The following is a 17,895-nucleotide window of genomic DNA, read 5'->3' on the forward strand; positions in this document are numbered from 1 at the left end:
AACAAGATCCTAACGTTAACTTACAAGTAAAGTCTATAATAATTGCAAGTAAGATTTCTTTTTGTTAAATAATGATTACATTTTGCAATTTGATAGATCTCCTTTGGACGTGACTTTGAGCAGCAGCTGAGTTTCTATGTGGAGTGTCGAGCCAACTTCAGTAACATTGACAGCGTTCTTGTCACACTCGTTCAGGTAAGTGGAACAACAGACCCCTTGCATTGGCCGCCTACATTGATGATTTGTGCGTGCGAGAAAGGCTGTCATTGGCTGAGAGTCTCATAAAACAACTTTAATTACAAGATTGCCTTTAAGATACACATGTGAACACTTGTCTAATTAACTTATCCATACAGTGCAGTGTATGATATACTTACATGTAATACTTAAACTACAACAATGGCAGAAACAACTATTCTGAAACAATGAAGTATTGAAACACTTAACAACAATATCACACATCAATTGATACACTAACTGTACAGAAGTTTGTTGTCTAGTGAAAATTCTTAGTCGTTTACCTAAACAATTGACAGAATAAGCAGGATGTCCAAACTGAAAGCACCAATACACCCCTCTGGTATCCCCTGGATATTGTTTTCTAGCAGTCAGATTTTTCCGAAGTCCGTATTTCATATAAAATAGGGATGCCCTCAACACTAAAGCAGTCAGCCAGACCACTTGGAGCGAAGTTTGACTGGTTGTTGGGTGTTTTAATTGGCATATGTAGGCCAGCAGACCACTGTCAAGAGAGGACACTTCCTGGGTTGCAACCAATTATTTATAACTTTGCCAAAATCGGCTGACAAACACTATCCTTACTTGTTTAAATGTACAAATTCATCAAAATAACTTAGACCATTAGGTTCTAAACTTGACAAAGAGAAATTCCCACCTGTAATTATACAGTGCTTAGACAGTAACACTTGGTGCATGTATTAAAGGAACATTACAGAATTGTTTGCGGAAACACCATGTAATGACTATCTCTAAATGAGTTGAAGTGGTTCTGAAAAGAACCATTGGTTTCAACTCGACGTTTCGATCAGTATGCTCTGATCGTCTTCTGGACAAAGCTGGACTCTGATGCTGCATGTTGCTTAAGTACTGTGGAGGCAGCATGTAGCACCAGCTTTCTCCAGAAGATGATCAGAGCATACTGATCGAAACATCGAGTTGAAACCAACAGTTATTTTCAGAAACACCCCAACTTATTTAGAGATAGTCATTACATGGTGTTACCACAAACCTTTCCATAACGTATTTCAACAATGCAAAGTTTTAAATCCTAATTACAGAATTGGTAAGAACAAATTGTGAAGATCACAGATTTACATAAAACTTACATGGTCTAATGATGATGATATTAGAAAACATACCTTAAAATATTTCAGTCTGAAATGTCTTAATTGATGAGAAATAAATAAAACTAATTTCCTGTTTGGAGTTCATTCATTTTTTTTTTTTTGAATCGATGTCATGCAAAATGTGTAATCAGTTTTTCACTATTTTCTCGTGACCCAGATCTGACTCAAACTTCTACAGGTTTGTCATTATGTATATATGGTGGATTACATAAAGTGCTTATACTACCGGCAACTGTTTTGTTACCAAAAACTGATTCTGTAATATTCCTTTAACCCTTTTTTTTTTTTTTTACAATTACTATTCATGAATGCTGTACCGTGTGCCAATAATTGGTACTGCAGAACTTCTTGAGTCTGTGTGTTTTTAGTATGTTGATGAACATTGTGGTTGGTTTGGTTAGATTATGAACACCATCACAAGTGTCTTGCAACATCTACAGGTTTCTCTTGTAGTTAACTCTGCGCCCACATTCCCAGAGAGCAGGTTGAGAAATCTGTCATTTAAATTATTTCAAATGTAGTTAAATAGTTAAAAGTTTAATCTACTCCATCCCCTTGTCTTGGGTTGTTTTTGGAACTACTCGTGGGTGAAGCATTAGATATACAGCTTGATTCAGAACAGTTTCCATTATCGCATTATATCAGCAGGATTATTGGGTGCACTAATACTAACTGATACTTGTGCAGAGTTTTTGTTTTACCTGTTACCTGCCTTGTTGATCCACTAGTGGTATCCACACGGTTGAAGATGTGAAGCAGTAGATGACACTAAAGAGTATTTTTTTAAGACTGCATTCTAAGGTTCAGCAGAATTATTGAGTTCACTAGTAACTGATACTGTGTGGAGTGCTTTTTCGGTTGTTGTTTGCTTTGTTGATTCACAAGTGTTCACCGGTCATAATGTTGATGAAACAGTAGATAGATGGCAAAAAGTTTTCACTAAGGTTTAGCAAGATTATTTGGTGCGCTGATAACTGATATTAGTTCAGTGTGTTGTGTATTTGCTGCCTGCCTTGTTGATCCACTAGTGGTATCCACACGGTTGATCCTGTTGCGCTGACATCCACCACACACCATCTTCTTGAGTTGTTTCTGAAAGCGTTCATAGGTGAAGCAGTAGATGAAGGGATTGATGCAGACATTCAACAACACAATCCCTCTCCAGATGCTAGCATCAACAAAATTGTTGTTCAGTTCAAGATTGTACAGCAAGTAGTCAATCTCTGTTGGTGTCCAGCAAATGATGTAAGAAATGGCCACAACAAGTAAAGTCTTGGTGACGTTTTTATTGGCTTTGGACAACATATTACTAGCTTGATTTGCGTCGCCGACCCTGGCCTTAGAACGTTTGTAGAGCTCCAAGATTATTTTGGTGTATGCGAATATAATAATGGCCAGAGGTAGGGAGAATTCTGCAATGAAGATAAGAAAGCCTGCTAGGGCTTGAAAAGTTGGGCTCGGCCACATCGCATCACAGGTACCAGCGACTTGATATGCTACAGGCAGGAGATGAAACTCTGGTAACCAACCGCATATCCAGACGGTTACGATGATCAATTTGAGCTGGCGATTTGATGAGAACATGTTACGATGTTGGACGGGTTTGCATGTTGCTAAATACCTCTCCAGTGATATAGCAGCAAGATTGTAGGTAGAGGTAATCAGCATACCATACTGGGGAAATTCTGACCACCAGAGTTTACAGTACACTGAGCCGAGGATGCTATCTGGGACTTTCTCTGGTGATGTTATAAGTAGAGTACGGCCGAGTATGAAAACAAAGGACCCAAGAAAATCCACCATAGATTGATGGATGATGAGCTTATTTGTTGTGGAATTGAAGACGCTTCGATAGCGCATCATGACCACACAGACAAATGCATTGCCAATCATTCCTAGTACACCTAGTACAATGTACACATAGAAAGCAACATTGCTTGAATCGTCTTGTTCCTCAGGTTTAATGTTCGTAGCTGTAGACACCTCCATGGTTAGCTTAGCTTGTGATAAAGCCACGTCACTACTGGTAGCTTTCATCGCTGTGGATCTGTCTTATAGCTTCTTGAAAATTGATTGCCTTTAATTGAAGCGAAGGAGACAAAATAATTCATCAAGGTTTCACCACAAATTGAATAATATTGGAAGTCCATTTCAATGGCCTCATGAATATGTCGCCCCTGATATTTCTATCTTTTACAAATAGTGTAACGTCAACCTCAACGATATTCTGACGAAACTGCATTATACTGCAAGCTCACTTTCGGCCTCCGTCTGATGTGCTTCTCAAAAAAAATTGATGAGTTTCAACCAAAAAATCGAATTAGTTCACAAAAGCCCTCAATGGAAAAGTTTTCAACAAACTGTGTGACCTATTTACTTCTGTGGCTACAAGCCATAATTATTCCATGAGAAATGTAAAAACAAAGTGTTGTGTGTTCCTAAAGTTAGGACTGAGAAAGGCAAAAGATGCATTTCTTATGAAGGTTCCTTTTTGTGGTTCCTTTTTGGAAGGTTCCTTTTTTGGCACTAATGTAAGCGCATTGATAAATACGGTTATTGTGAAATACGCTATATAAGAATTTGTTGTTATTATTTATTTTGGAGTGGTTTACCTGAGAGATTGTTCATAAAGCCCAACTTGACTTCTTTCACTTCTATGAACTGGCTTTTTTTTATGGAGTCTTTTCAATCTTGCTCTTTTTAGCTTTGTTTTCTCTGCTTATAGTGATTTAGATTGCTGTTGTTGCTTTTCATGGCTCTTGTTCTTTCACGTTTTTTCACTTGTTTAGTTGTTGAGTGCAATGAAATGAAACGTGAGAAGACAAACGATTTAATCAAGGTTTCAAAAGTTGTACAAAGTTAGATTTTTTTTTCTGATAAATTTGTTGGTCCTGAGTTCTTCCTTCCTTTACAAATGGATGCTTTTCGAGACAAACCGTTTTTTTTTTTTATGAACAGGAAACAAAAGGAAAGACTGTAGCAAGTATTGCCTCTTCAGGTTTTGTTGTTTCAAACAAACCTTCCTTTTCAATTGTTAAAGCATGCATTGAGGGTCCTTGTAAAGTTTTAGTGGCACTTCCTGATAACTTCTGACATTTCTCTTTACATTGACAAGATATAACATGAAGGAAGCTGAGGTACTTGTTGGTCAAATTACAGCCATTCTCAGAAAAGGAACTGCGTTAACATCCTTGACAAAATACAAAGGAATTATTTCCTTTATTTTAAAAAGTTGCTGATAAAAACTTTTGTCTGCTTGTTTACAACAATTCCCAAATTTCTGCTTTATGTTTGCGTGGTTGCCAAGCAACTTGGACACAGTAGTTGAATCCTTTAGGTCTAGGATTGACTAATAGTTGCACTTTTGTTGATACCTACCTCACATTTTCATAAGTCTTGTTTTCCGAGAATGGTCAATTCGCAGATGAGGCAGTAGATAAATGGATTGATGCAAGCAGTTCGACTACGATGTCCTAAGGTTGTGTGAGAGGTGCACGCAAACCGATACTTGTGCAGTGTTTTGTGTAGTTGTTTACTTTGTTTATCCACTAGTGTTCACATGGATGATGTTGCAATGATATACACCAAACACTATCTACACTATCTGATCATAATGTAGAAGAAGCAGTAGATTGATGCAGCCAATTTACAATAAAGATGGCCTTCTAAGGTTCAGCAGGATTATGCGATGCACTGATAACTGATACTAGTTCAGTGTGTTGTGTATTTGCTGCCTGCCTCGTTGATCCACTAGTGGTTTCCACACGGTTAATCCTGTTGCGTTGACATCCACCACAGACCATCTTCTTGAGTTGTTTCTGAAAGCGTTCATAGGTGAAGCAGTAGATGAAGGGATTGATGCAGACATTCAACAACTGAATCCCTCTTGCAACATCTCCAATGAAGACCCCGTGACGCAATCCAAGATTGAAGAGTATGTAGTCAACCTGTGAAGGTATCCAGCAAATGGCATAAGAAATGGCTACAACAAGCAAAGTTATAGTGACGTTTTTATTGGCTTTAGACAACATCTTTCGAGCATCTTGATTTGTGTCGCCAACCCTAGTCTTAGAACGTTTGTAAAGCTCTAAGATTATTTTGACATATGCGAGAATGATGGCGGCCAATGGTATTACGAAGCTCATCAGAACGATTAAAGAACCAACGATAGCCTGTGTGGCAGAGCTCTGCCAGACGACAATACAAGTACCAGCCATTCTGTGTGCTATGATTAAGGCATGGCTTGGTGGTAACCAGCCAAACACCCAAACAGCAACTAAGATCAGTTTAAGGCGGCGGCTTGTCAACATGTTACGATGTTTGACAGAATGACACATTGCGAAATACCTCTCCAATGATATAGCAACTAGGTTGTATGTTGATGTGATGAACATACCATACTGAAACCATCCCGTCCACCATAGTTTACAGTACAGTGAGCTTAGAAAGCTATCTGGTAACCTGTATTCTGGCGAAAGCGTTAGCTGGCGAAGTAGAAACAAAAACGACCCAAGAAAATCAACAATTGACTGATGGATGATTAGTTTATTAGTCCATGAGTTGAACACACTGCGATATCGTAGCATAACCAGGCAGACAACTGCATTACCAACTAGTCCCAATCCGCCTATGATCATATAAATATAAAAAACTGTGTAATCAGAGTTCATTTTATGCTCTGATGGCGGGCTTGAAGATGTTGAAATCTCCATGTTCATCATTCTGAATGATTTAACAGCATCAATGCAAGTAACTTTTATAACTTCTCCACTCCTAGCAATCTTCTCTGTTATGTTATCATGCTTTGGAAGTTGATTCTCATTGTTAATTTAAGATTGGTTTGAATATTAAGTTAATTGAATAAGTGTATTTATGTACATGTCTTTTGTATTCGACTGCCAGTCCTTGACAAATCTCTTTTCAACAAACGTGAGACCTTACTACTTTTCTGAAAGCTTCCTTTTCCGGCTTCATTTTACAGAGCTATTAGACCTCATTTTTTGCACAAAGACAACAGTTACAATGTCAGACTTTGCGCATCCGGCTTAAATTGCATCTCAAGCTTATTGTTTTTTAGTCAGTGGAAAACGTCCCTTGTGGGTCACTCAAGGTGAAGACTTATTAGACTAAAGGGAATAGGGAACAAAGAACAAAACAAGATTAAATATTGACTGTAGATGGTGCCTAAAATGTTGAATGTGCGTAGAGGGAGCAGACAGTTATACACATGTACATTCTGTCAAAGAATGATTTAACAACTTAAAAATAAAGCTGTCTTTTGTGATGCTATAATCAAATTCTTGATGCACATTGAGTTTGAGTCTCGTAGTAAAGTGGGCAAATTAGTGAAGTGAATGTTAAAGAGATTACACCCAGTTCAGACGGGCTCTCCAGAGTCGCGCCGAACCAAATAGATTAGGAGCGACTCTGGGTCGACCCAATTAAAAAAAAAATTCAGACAGGCAAACTTAACATTTACATTAAGTTCGTCTTACGACAAGATCGACGTCTGAAACCAAGGCGCTCCAGAGTCGATCCAACCGACTGCAACAGTCGATCTTTCTACTTCTAGCACATCCAGTCGTGCTCCTAACTGTTTCAGATGCAAACTTTTCATTTACTTAATTCAGAATTTGGTATGAACTGGGTGTTAGTACCTTTTGTACTGCCACAGCTGTCCAGTAAGACCTTTTAGCAAAAGAAACACCTTTGGGAATTTTCCTGAAAGTTTCTGTTATCTGTTTAACATCTTTATATGTGGATTTCAGATTGCTTTTTCTTTGGATTTCTTTTGTGAATCAGTTTACTAACACCATTTTGGGGGATACTGTTTTTATGCATCAGACATTTCTGGCATTTCACTGCCATGAGTGATTTAGTGCATCAGAATAAAGTTGTGAAGTTGTCAGAGTGTGCATGGTTGGCTGCAGATTAGCCACATCACTGTGTAAGTCCTTACATGGTGATTTAAATGTGTCTTGTAATTAAAACGTACATTAGCATGTGGTTAATAATGATGTGCTTCCAGATAGCAATAGAAAGTTCTTAAAAAAATACAACTATCATTAACACACAATACTTGAAAATTTTTATTCTTTTTTGTTAAATAATGAAAAAAGAGAATCGTACACCTCAACATTTTTTAACAAGGCATCCACAGAGTCCTGTGTTGCTGACAGGCTGTTTTTGATCTGTTTGTTTATTGTTGTGCAGTGTGTGAATCAGCTAGCTGCAGAGACCCGTACCGTCATGAAGGGAAACCACTCTAGGAAGACTGCTGCCTTTGTCAGGGTAAAAAAGCTTTGTGTACTTCAAAATAAGGATGAGAAATGTCAGACTTTTATCTGAGTTCAATTTATGGTTTGATCTGTCTGCTGAAAACAAAGTAACTTTACTTTTTCTACATTTTTGAAGAAAATCATGCTGACATTTGATCTGCTGGGTGCTGGGAATACTGTTCCCTTGCAGTCTATAACTCTAGTAGAGTTAATAGATGTAGAGTTAAAACCAAAAGATGAAAACCCCATCCAAAACATCTGAACATAAACTAGAGTCTTTTTCCTCCATGGTATGACCATTAAAGATGAACTGAATTGAATGGAATTGATTAAGATCCCAGTTCAGACCTCAGACATGTAATGTGTTAGGTAAGTGCAGAATTCTGCAGTCAACCATCAAATTGGGCCCTTGTCTTTGATAAGCAGAAGCCACCACTTAGTGTTTTCAATCTTTAACTGTAGACTGTATCGGAATTGGTGGCTATGGATGCAACTGTTGCTAATGGTGTTGCTATGGTGTCCTATACTTCAACACAGTTATCCAGCCTTAGCCATAGCCCCAACATGGTTGTATTTGAAGAAATGGTGGTGTGAGATAAAACCTTATTGCATTAAGAAGAGAAGAATTTTAGAATGATGTTTAAATCTGATTTATTGTTGTTTTGCAGGCATGTGCTGCATATTGCTTCATCACCATCCCTTCAATCGCAGATATCTTCCATCGGCTCAACTTATACCTACTCTCTGGTCAGGTGGCCATGCTGAACCTAGCACTTACCCAAGGTAATACCCAAATGGATATACAGGGCTCACTATACGGGGCTGGGTGTACCCTGCTTCTTACGGGGCTGGGTGTACCCTGCTTCATTGTACCTACTTCAATGTCTGGTCAGATGGCATTGCTGAACTGTTCTCAAACCCAAGGAAGCGCCCATACTGGGTATAACATGGGACTTAAGTGTACTCGCTGCCTCAATGTACCTATTATCTGGTTAGATGACCTTAAGCTAGGACTTAACTAAAGTAACACTGAAATGGGTATTCAGGGTTGGGTATCGTAAACCTAGTACTTGCACAAGGTATTACCAAATGGGTAATATGTATGTCGAACCTAGCTCAGTACCAAAGGCGAATGCAGCATCCGATTGGGTGTATAGCAATGGATTTGCAAAACAGCTTTTACATAAAGGTAATGCTGAACCAAGCCCTTACTTAGCATTACAAGAAATGGGTATACAGGTCTGGTATGATGAACATAGCTCTGATCCATTGATTACCTATTTTTTTGTCTACTTGTTGGGTTCAATATCTTTCCCGTCTCCCCATAAAAAGTTACAACAAAATAATGCAAAGAGTTTGGATGAGCTAAAAGCCATCTTGTCTACCGGAAAGAGTCTTACTGTCCCTTTACATCTAACCCTTACAGCCGATGCCTTCTTTAAGGGTGCCATCAGCTTGATGCCAGATGTTCCTAGGTCTATGGTGATTGATAAGAAGACAAGATCCACTGAGCCGTTCATCTTGAGTTACCTCAACAGCTTCCTGTGTACCCTCCTCGTTGTACCAGTAAGTACAGCTTTAAAAAAAAAAAAAAAAAAAAAGTTCAAGGTGTGGGCTACAATTACTCTTTTTCCAGAGGCCGTTGCCATTACTCATAGGGTTGAAACAGTGGTACCCCTTTTACAGTCCATAGTGTTAATGAAAATAATGATTTGGGTGTGAACAAAGAAACATTGACTGGAGCGGTACTTGAACCAACGCCCTTGAATTAACGCACCAACGTTCTACCAACTGAGCTATCCACTTCATGTACAGCAACCGGCCTGCTATGATCATGATGACTAAGCCCCTGTTAAAAGGTGCTCCTGTCTTTGTTTAGTTTGTGACCAGTTTTTTTCAATAATTAATTTTTTTTCTTATTTTATTCTCCAGGATAACCCAGACTATGGAGTGCTATATTTGGTTCGAGGTCTACTGAATGTTATACAGGATTATGTATGGGATGTAGACACGGATGCTAAAGCCACAGTGTTCCTGAATGTGCTATGTTTGCTGTCAGCTTGTAGCCAGGAACAGTTTATCTATCACATCAAGAACGGTAAATAATGCTGCTGTCATGGTCTGGTTCCCTGTCTCCCAAAGGTGTTATGATAATGTTGATTCCTAAAACAATCTAAAGTACTGGCCCGATTTTATCTTGTGATTATATTCTGCGACTATGCACTCAAATGCATCCAATGTCTGTATAAAATTTGTATGATCAGAAACACCAGAGCTTGGGTTCGGTGCTCTTAAGGGCTGAAATACCAAATTATCAATTGTAAATTATGTTGCAATTCAGTGGTATGCTGCTATGACATTTCAAATAAAAGTAAACCATAAACCATTTCGCTATCTTTCTCCCTGCAGTTGACTCAAATGATGTTCTTTATGGCAGTGACAAGAAGTTCCTGACAGAAGTTTCAACTGTTTGTGGGACTCTGATCACCTCCATACTTGAACACTGCAAAGCACTGGGACAGTCACAGGTAATAAAGGATGTAGACCGTACTAGTTGTGTGTGTTTTGGGTATAATCAGAACCCAATACCATGGCTCTGCTTACTGCCGAGTTCCGCATGTACAATCACCATTCTCCACTTACTTTGCAATTGCTGAATTTTCTTTGCTACAGTTTGCTTTGTAAGCACTGACTGCCTACTAACATGTAGTAAGCACAGACATAAGCGGAAATCCCCTGCTAACCCGGAAAATATGCTTGATGTGAGGGCAATGAAGCAGGGAATTCTGCCCTCACATCAAGCATGTTTTCCGGGTTTTAGCAGGGAATTTTTGCTTATGTCTGTGCTTATTCATTGATTCTTTGCTTATGGTTAGCTGAGTCATGAAATTGGGCCCAGGTAAGACACCATGTGCATAAATCTGTTTTAAGTAGTGGTGGTTCTGAGACAAATTGGTGGTTTAAAAAAAAATTTCAAACAGTATGCTCTGATCGTCCACGCATCTGTGTCCTTGCATCTGTGTCCTTTAAAATGTCTCTTTATCTAATAGAGAGACCACCAACATAGGGCTAGATTAGATAGCTCTGTTGGAAGAGCCCCAACACGATAATCCAGCGGTCGCATTTGCAAATCTTGTTCTAATCTAAATTTGTTTGTTCAACCCAAAGTTCTTTTAAACCTTACCTATTTTCTTGTGGTTTGTTATACTCTTGATCAATAATTAATTGAACATGACTATGTTCCCTTCAGGCTGGTCAGAAGAGGCAGTCTCAACTCGCTTTAGACTTCTTCAACCGTATCTTGATCCACGGTGATTTATCTCAAGCTGAGATATCCTCATTGGCACTCAACCTCTGGAATCTAGCCCAGAAACATGGACACACCGACACCAAACAAATGGTAGGCTTTCTCTACTATCTCTCCTTTCTCTTTTTTGTCGCCACTTGTCTATACAAATGTACACTAATGACAATTATTTGTGCATTTTCATTGACACAAAACAAAATATGAGCCTTTTTCTTTGTTTCTCCACTCCTTGTATCCTGCAACTTCTGTCTTTATTATAACAGCCATGGCACATTATAAATGTACATTGTTGACAATTTAAAACTAATTGTGCTATGTCATTGAAACTAAACAAAAGACAAGTTCTTTCTTTGTTTCTCCATTTACTGTATCTGCAACTTCTGTCTTTATTTTAACAAACTTGGCACATTATAAAGGCACATTATTATTTGCACTTTGATGCTATACTATTGAAATGATGATATTTATCTTCTGCCACTCCCTCTACCTATGTGTTTGTTACTTTCATATATTTTTAAAAACAGCCATATTTTTTATATATGAACTGTATTGACATTGTACCATTACTGTTGCATTTTTATTGACACAATGTCAAAATACTTGTTCTTGGCAATTGTATTTTTGTGTTGATATTTTAAGACTGTTTTATGCTTTGTTGTTTTCACTTAACAATGGATGTGCTCTTTTTACAATCTTCCCACTCTCTTTTTCTGTCTGCCACTTCTATATGATTGTTTTAATTACTATTGCCATTCTAGAACTGTTTTGTGCATTTTTTTTGTGACTAAACAGTGGAGTGGTGCTTTCTTTCTTCAATTTTCCCACACACTCTTTGTCTGATCTTTCGATATCTTTACTTCATAGTCATTATAACTTTGTAACTTTGTAGTCATTGTAACTGTTGTAACAATGGAAGTGTTTTCCTTACAATTTCCCATATCCCTCTATTTCCCATATCCCTTTTTGCATTGTTGTTGTAACTGTTGTAACAATGGAAGTGTTTTCTTTACACTCTCCTATAACCCTATATTTCTGCTTCTTCTAATCTTTATTTAATATCTATTGTCATTATAATGTTATTCCTTTGCTATTTTAAAACTGTGGTGTGCATTTTTTTTATGAACATTGAAGGTGCTTTCTTTACAATCTTCACACTCCCTCTACCTCTGAAATTTCATTATCTTTATTCAAGATCTATGGTCATTAAAATTGTATACTATTGACATTTTACAACTATTTTATGCATTTTTGTTGTGATTAAACAATGGAGGTGCTTTCTTTACAATTTCCCCACACACACTTTGATATTTCTATATCTTTACTTCATAGTCATTATAAATTTGTACTATTTTTTTACATTTTACAAAATATTCTGTCATTGTTGTTGTAACTAAACAATGAAAGTGCCTTTTTTACAATCTCCCATATCCCTCTATTTCTGCTACTTCTATATCTTTATTTAATATACATAGTCATTATAATGGTATACTTTTGCTATTTTAAAGTTTGTGCATTTTTGTTGTTAATGAACAATGAAGGGGCTTTCTTTACAATCTTCACACTCCCTCTATCTCTGCAATTTCTTGATCTTTATTTAACATCAATGGTCATTAAAATTGTACACTATTGACATTTTACAACTATTTTGTGCATTTGTGTTGTTACTAAACAAATGAGGTGCTTTCTTTCCAATCTCTTAACTCCTTTTATTTCTGCCACTTCTATATACTTATTTAACATCCATGGCCGTTTTTAAATTGTACTATTTACATTTTGAAACTATTTTGTGCATTTTTGTCCTTACCAAACAAGGGAAGTGCTTTTCTTACTATATACCAACTCCCTCTTGTATTTCTGCTATTCTCACATCTATGTTCCTTTTATAATGTATACTTTTGACATTTTGAAACCATTTTGTGCATTTTTGTCGTTGCCATACAAGGAAGGTGTTTTCTTAACAATCTTTCCACTCCCTCTATGTCTACTGTTTCTTTCATCTTTATTTCATAGCCCTTATAAATGTGTACTATTGGCATTTTAAAACTATTTTGTGCATTTTTATTTCATTTCTGCTTTAGGGAATTTGTGCCCTCACACATGGGTTAAGACCCATTTTATTTAGCCAGGCCTATCAATATGTTTATTTATATAGTCTTCTTAATTATTTATTTGTGTTACCTTTATTTTAGTATACTTTTATTTATATTGGTATATATTTGTTTTGTTGTGATTTAAATGCCTAGCAGCACATTTCTTTGAACTAAGACTTGCTCTTTATGAATTTCATATTATTGCTATGTTTAATACTTGTATTTATTTTGTTTGAAAGAGGGGTGATTTAACTCTTATATCTTGTAGTTGTTGTTCATAGTCAAAGTCAATTCTCCTGCAGAGGTTCATACACATACTTTTTGTTTAAACAAAATCGAATTAAATCCTCTTGAGTATCGGTAGTTACATGTAGATTTAGGTATTTTTTACATTTTACTTAGATATTGAAAATTACAAAGCATCAAGTTTAGCTTTTCTGCAATAATTTTTCTGTAATAATGTTGCCTTTTTTCTTTTGCTTTGTAGGTGCGAACTCTAGAGTATGTCAAAGGCAAAGGAAGTCAGGCTGGAGGTAAAGTCTACAAAGAACTTGCAACATCAATGCCCCTGCAGTCAAGGACATAAATACTGCTAGAGAAAGAGTCTAACAAGATAAAAACAGACTTGAAGGGAGACTAGCATGAATTAAGTACTTGGAAGAGTTGCACTTAGACCATGTACAGTCACCATGCATTGCTAACAATTATAACAAAATAATGTTTTGAAAACACACATTTTTAGAAACATCGGCTGTACAAAGACTTTCTTCCCCCATCCAACACTGGCATACCCCCATACTGTCTCATACAATGTAATTAGAAGAACACTAACTAGAAAAGAAAAAAGAATAGTTAACTAAGGATACCTTCGGTTAACAATCGTATTTAAAAAAAACCTATCAATTTCAGTTTAGTTGACAAAAGTTTCACTAATTCAACTTGTTGTTGTGAAAATATACACTTGAAAGAATAGTTAATGGATTCGTAGGGAATATAGAGAAACGGTAACGCCCCCCCCCCCCCCCCACAATAAACAACAACAAAAACAACAAAACAAGCAACTTTCCTTGGATTCTATTACACAGAATTACCTTTGTTGGTGACAACTTAAAATTGCCAGGAAATAACATTAGATTGTAAGTAAATATAAACAAAACTATAAAAAAAATGTATAAACGATGTTAAAATAATTATATTTTTATAAATGAAGAATCAGGCTCGTAATGCATAAGATAGTTCAAAACTGGGGAAGACAACATGTTTTTTGGAAAGCGAAGGAAGCAACAAAGAAGCTTAGTTAAAATTAACACTGTTTACTTTTGACAAATACAGGTAAATTATAGACCTTGTGTGTCATTAGGTGACATCGGACTTTCCAGATATTATATTGGCTTGTATTGTTTGGGGACAGAATAAATGAAGGTACTTTATTGCTCTCATAAATATGACAAGTTACCTGGTCTGCTGCCCTCAGTCGTCACCAAAAGTGTTCTATTTGTGTAATTATTTGATAATCTTAACAAATATAATGTATTACTTTCAAATATGATTCATCTGTTTTTGGTTTGCAATGCTCTAAGTATTTTAGCCAGTTCTGTCTAAAATACACAAAGTTTATTCTAAAGCAGCCTTTAAAAATATTGTCTAGTGAGGAGGACCGGAGAAGAATACTGGTCGAAAAGTGGAAAAGACCAAAAAGGATTTTGGAAGAACTAAGCGTTTCCCAAAAGAACCAATCGGAAATCGTGTTGGGCCATAACTGCCCTTAGAGGGCGCCGTTTATCACAATTTTTTGAGGAGTTGTTATTATCCGAACCGAAAATATTTCGACCTAAACACTTGCTTTTTATTCGGCAAACTTTTAGTTTCTTCTTTTTAAAAGGCTTAGAGTTGCAAACCATTTTTCGTATGTTCATTCATATAAGAAGACAAAAATACCGGAATGTATTTTTCAAATAAAGCAATTCAATTAATAAATATAATATGAGTACATTGTTTTGTTTGGGTAATGGGAACTCCGGGTAGTATTATGGTAGACATCGTCCTTGTACTGCAAGATATTTTTCTTCGTCAGTAATTTTGTAGACCTTCACAGTTGTTTGGAGCTTTTGAACTAGGTAATACTTGGCTTTTGTATTGGGATTTTAGCTGTTTTATTTGTGTGTTTTTTGTGATTTTTTGTTAAAGGTGAGCTTGCAGCTTGTTGTATTTATTCATTTCTGTTTTGTTTCATCTACGTTTTCCTTTGCAGACTAAACAAATGAAGATACATTTTTTGTGAGGTTGGTGTATGCCTATCTTTCTTCTGTCGCCCGGTTCTGTTTTACGCGCATAGTAATGGCCTACACTGTAAAAAAAATTCCCGTAAAATTTACGGGAATCGGTTGTGCAGCGAGATGCCAACCGATTCCCGTAATTTTTACGTTGCAAACCGTACACGAAGTTACGGTGTGCCGTGATTTTCACGGTGAGAAAGCTGTCAGTTTACGGTGTAAACCGTACACGAAGTTACGGTGTGCCGTACACGAAGTTACGGTGTGCCGTGATTTTCACGGTGAGAAAGCTGTCAATATACGGTGCGAAGCGTACATGAAGTTACGGTGTGGCGTGATTTTTACGGTGATAAGGCTGTCAATACGGTGTAAAACCGTACACGAGGTGACAGAAAGCCGTGATTTGTACGGTATATTACACTGAAATAACCATATGTTAAAGGTACGATACAGCTTTGGTAATTATCAAAATAATTTGGCAAGAAATATAATTCTAAATAATTTTCATCATAAAACTGCAAATGAGATAATAATCTCCCTTTAAAATAGTTCCATCTTAAATGCTGATATTCAAGAAAAGTTCTGCACACCATCAAAAGGCAACAACTGCTTTCGATTTGCACTGTTCGAATTCAGACGCTGCATTTAGTGGTCTTCATAACACAATATAAACATCCACATAAAATAACTGATGAAATAGCAACCTTAACAGGTTACTAATGATAGGTGTTTTGAAAACTAGACGACTGGAATTGGAATGACCTCATTGTTTCCAGAACCAAAACCAATGATGTATCATACCTTTAAGTAATACACCATGAGCACGGGATTGTACAATAGAGTACAAAAAAAGTGGGTAAATCTAGTTATTCTAGTCGCCCCGCCTGAACTTCCTCATAAGCATTGCGCGTGCGCGATGATCCTAGAGTTCTTTTGGTGTGCCCAGATACGGATTTTGGCCGTAAAAGGCTGGCTAGCAAAAGCGAGAATGGTAATTCACCGTCGAAATATACACATTTCTCACCGTAAAATTACGGTCATTCCTTTTAGACAATCCCATGGTGCATTGCGAGCCGGTGTTAACAGGGTTACACCGTAAAGTCAAGGAAATGGTTTTATATATAAAATACACCGTAGATGTTTGCGTACTTTTCACCGTAAAAATTACGGTGATTTTATTTAACAATCCCATGGTGCATTGCGAGCCATTATTTACGGGTTCCACCGTACTTTTCACCGTAAAAATTTCGGTAATTATTTTTAAACAATCCCATGGTGCATTGCGAGCCGGTATTTACGGGGTTGCACCGTAAAGTCATTGAAAAATGTCGTTACGGTAAAACACTGTAGCTATTTACGTACTTTTCACCGTAAAATTACGGCAATTTTTTACAGTGTAACGATGAAAAAGGTGTTATTACGGCTCAGACCAATCATTCTGTCACTCGACAAGTTATAGGGAAGGAAGTTTGGTAGTCGATACAATCTGTAGGTTCGAAGCGCCCTACAGCAGCTTTCGATAGTAATGCCCTTTTGAGAAACATTTTACTGCTTTGAAGTTATGGTGGTAAAAAAAAAGATACTTTTCATGCCACGAATCTGGAAATGGATTGGGTATTCCTTTTGGGGTATTATCCTGCGTAGACATATTCACATAATAAAAAATCGAACGGTTTCAAATGCCAAAGGTATACTTTGCCTTTACACACTTCCCTTCCTGACACCGGGTAATTATATCACAATGAATTTTAGAAGCAGTATTTCACTTGATAGTCGAAACTGGTATTCTCTCGTGAATACGGGGGCAGGAAGTGGTCCAAATTTAGACGTCCTATAGCACTGTGAAGCGAAAGGCGTGGCGATGTGAGAAACTGCCCGTACTGGTTTTTGAATGCTGAAGTTGAGATCTCAAATCGTTCTAGGTAATTTTACTTTGTCCTACAAATCTCAACAAGACGTGGAGAAAAGTGCAATATTAAGACTTCGATATATACAGTCGTACGTTTGTCTGTCTCTAATCCGAGTTATGGCGTCGAATAATGAATCGCAAGTGTTAATGGGGCGGAAGCACTAGGCCAGGGTCTGCCTATATCAAGCACCTTCTACTCCTTAGTGATCAGAATTATTTTATTTCTATAAAATATTTCTTCTACTTTCTTCAAGTGTTCCCAACGTTTTCTGACTCTGACTCAGGAATCTTTAAAGGAACACATTGCCTTGGATCGGTCGAGTTGGTCTTTGTAACCGTTTTTTATAAAATGCATATGGGTAGAAAGATGTTGTAAAAGTAGAATACAATGATCCACACAAACGTGCCTCAAAATTGCGTGGTTTTCCTTTTACCTCGTCGACTAACACGTCGGCCATTTATGGGGGTCAAAATTTTGACTCCCATAAATGGCCGACCGTGTTAGTTCGCACAGTAGAAGGAAAACCACGCAAAATTGAGGCAAACTTGTGTGGATCATTGTATTCTACTTTTAAAACATCACCAACCATATGCATTATATAAAAAACGGTTACAAACGCTTTCGTTTTGGCCAACTCGTCCGATCCAAGGCAACGTGTTCCTTTAAGGAT

The 17,895-nt window shown here is 37.1% G+C and overlaps 1 protein-coding gene across 1 annotated transcript in view; it reads left to right on the plus strand.

The window, feature by feature from the left end:
• The window catches only part of LOC139943666 (VPS35 endosomal protein-sorting factor-like), a 31,922-nt gene extending 17,855 nt beyond the window's left edge, over positions 1 to 14,067 (plus strand). The window contains exons 22-29 of the mRNA XM_071940400.1: positions 97 to 195; positions 7,581 to 7,658; positions 8,314 to 8,428; positions 9,072 to 9,211; positions 9,578 to 9,743; positions 10,055 to 10,173; positions 10,896 to 11,045; positions 13,530 to 14,067. Coding sequence (XP_071796501.1) covers positions 97 to 195; positions 7,581 to 7,658; positions 8,314 to 8,428; positions 9,072 to 9,211; positions 9,578 to 9,743; positions 10,055 to 10,173; positions 10,896 to 11,045; positions 13,530 to 13,628 — 966 coding nt within the window. The 3' untranslated portion in view covers positions 13,629 to 14,067. The remainder of the gene's footprint in view (positions 1 to 96; positions 196 to 7,580; positions 7,659 to 8,313; positions 8,429 to 9,071; positions 9,212 to 9,577; positions 9,744 to 10,054; positions 10,174 to 10,895; positions 11,046 to 13,529) is intronic.
• The last annotated feature ends 3,828 nt before the right edge of the window (positions 14,068 to 17,895 follow it).

This window comes from Asterias amurensis, chromosome 11 (assembly GCF_032118995.1).
Source record: "Asterias amurensis chromosome 11, ASM3211899v1".
Lineage (NCBI taxonomy): Eukaryota > Metazoa > Echinodermata > Asteroidea > Forcipulatida > Asteriidae > Asterias > Asterias amurensis.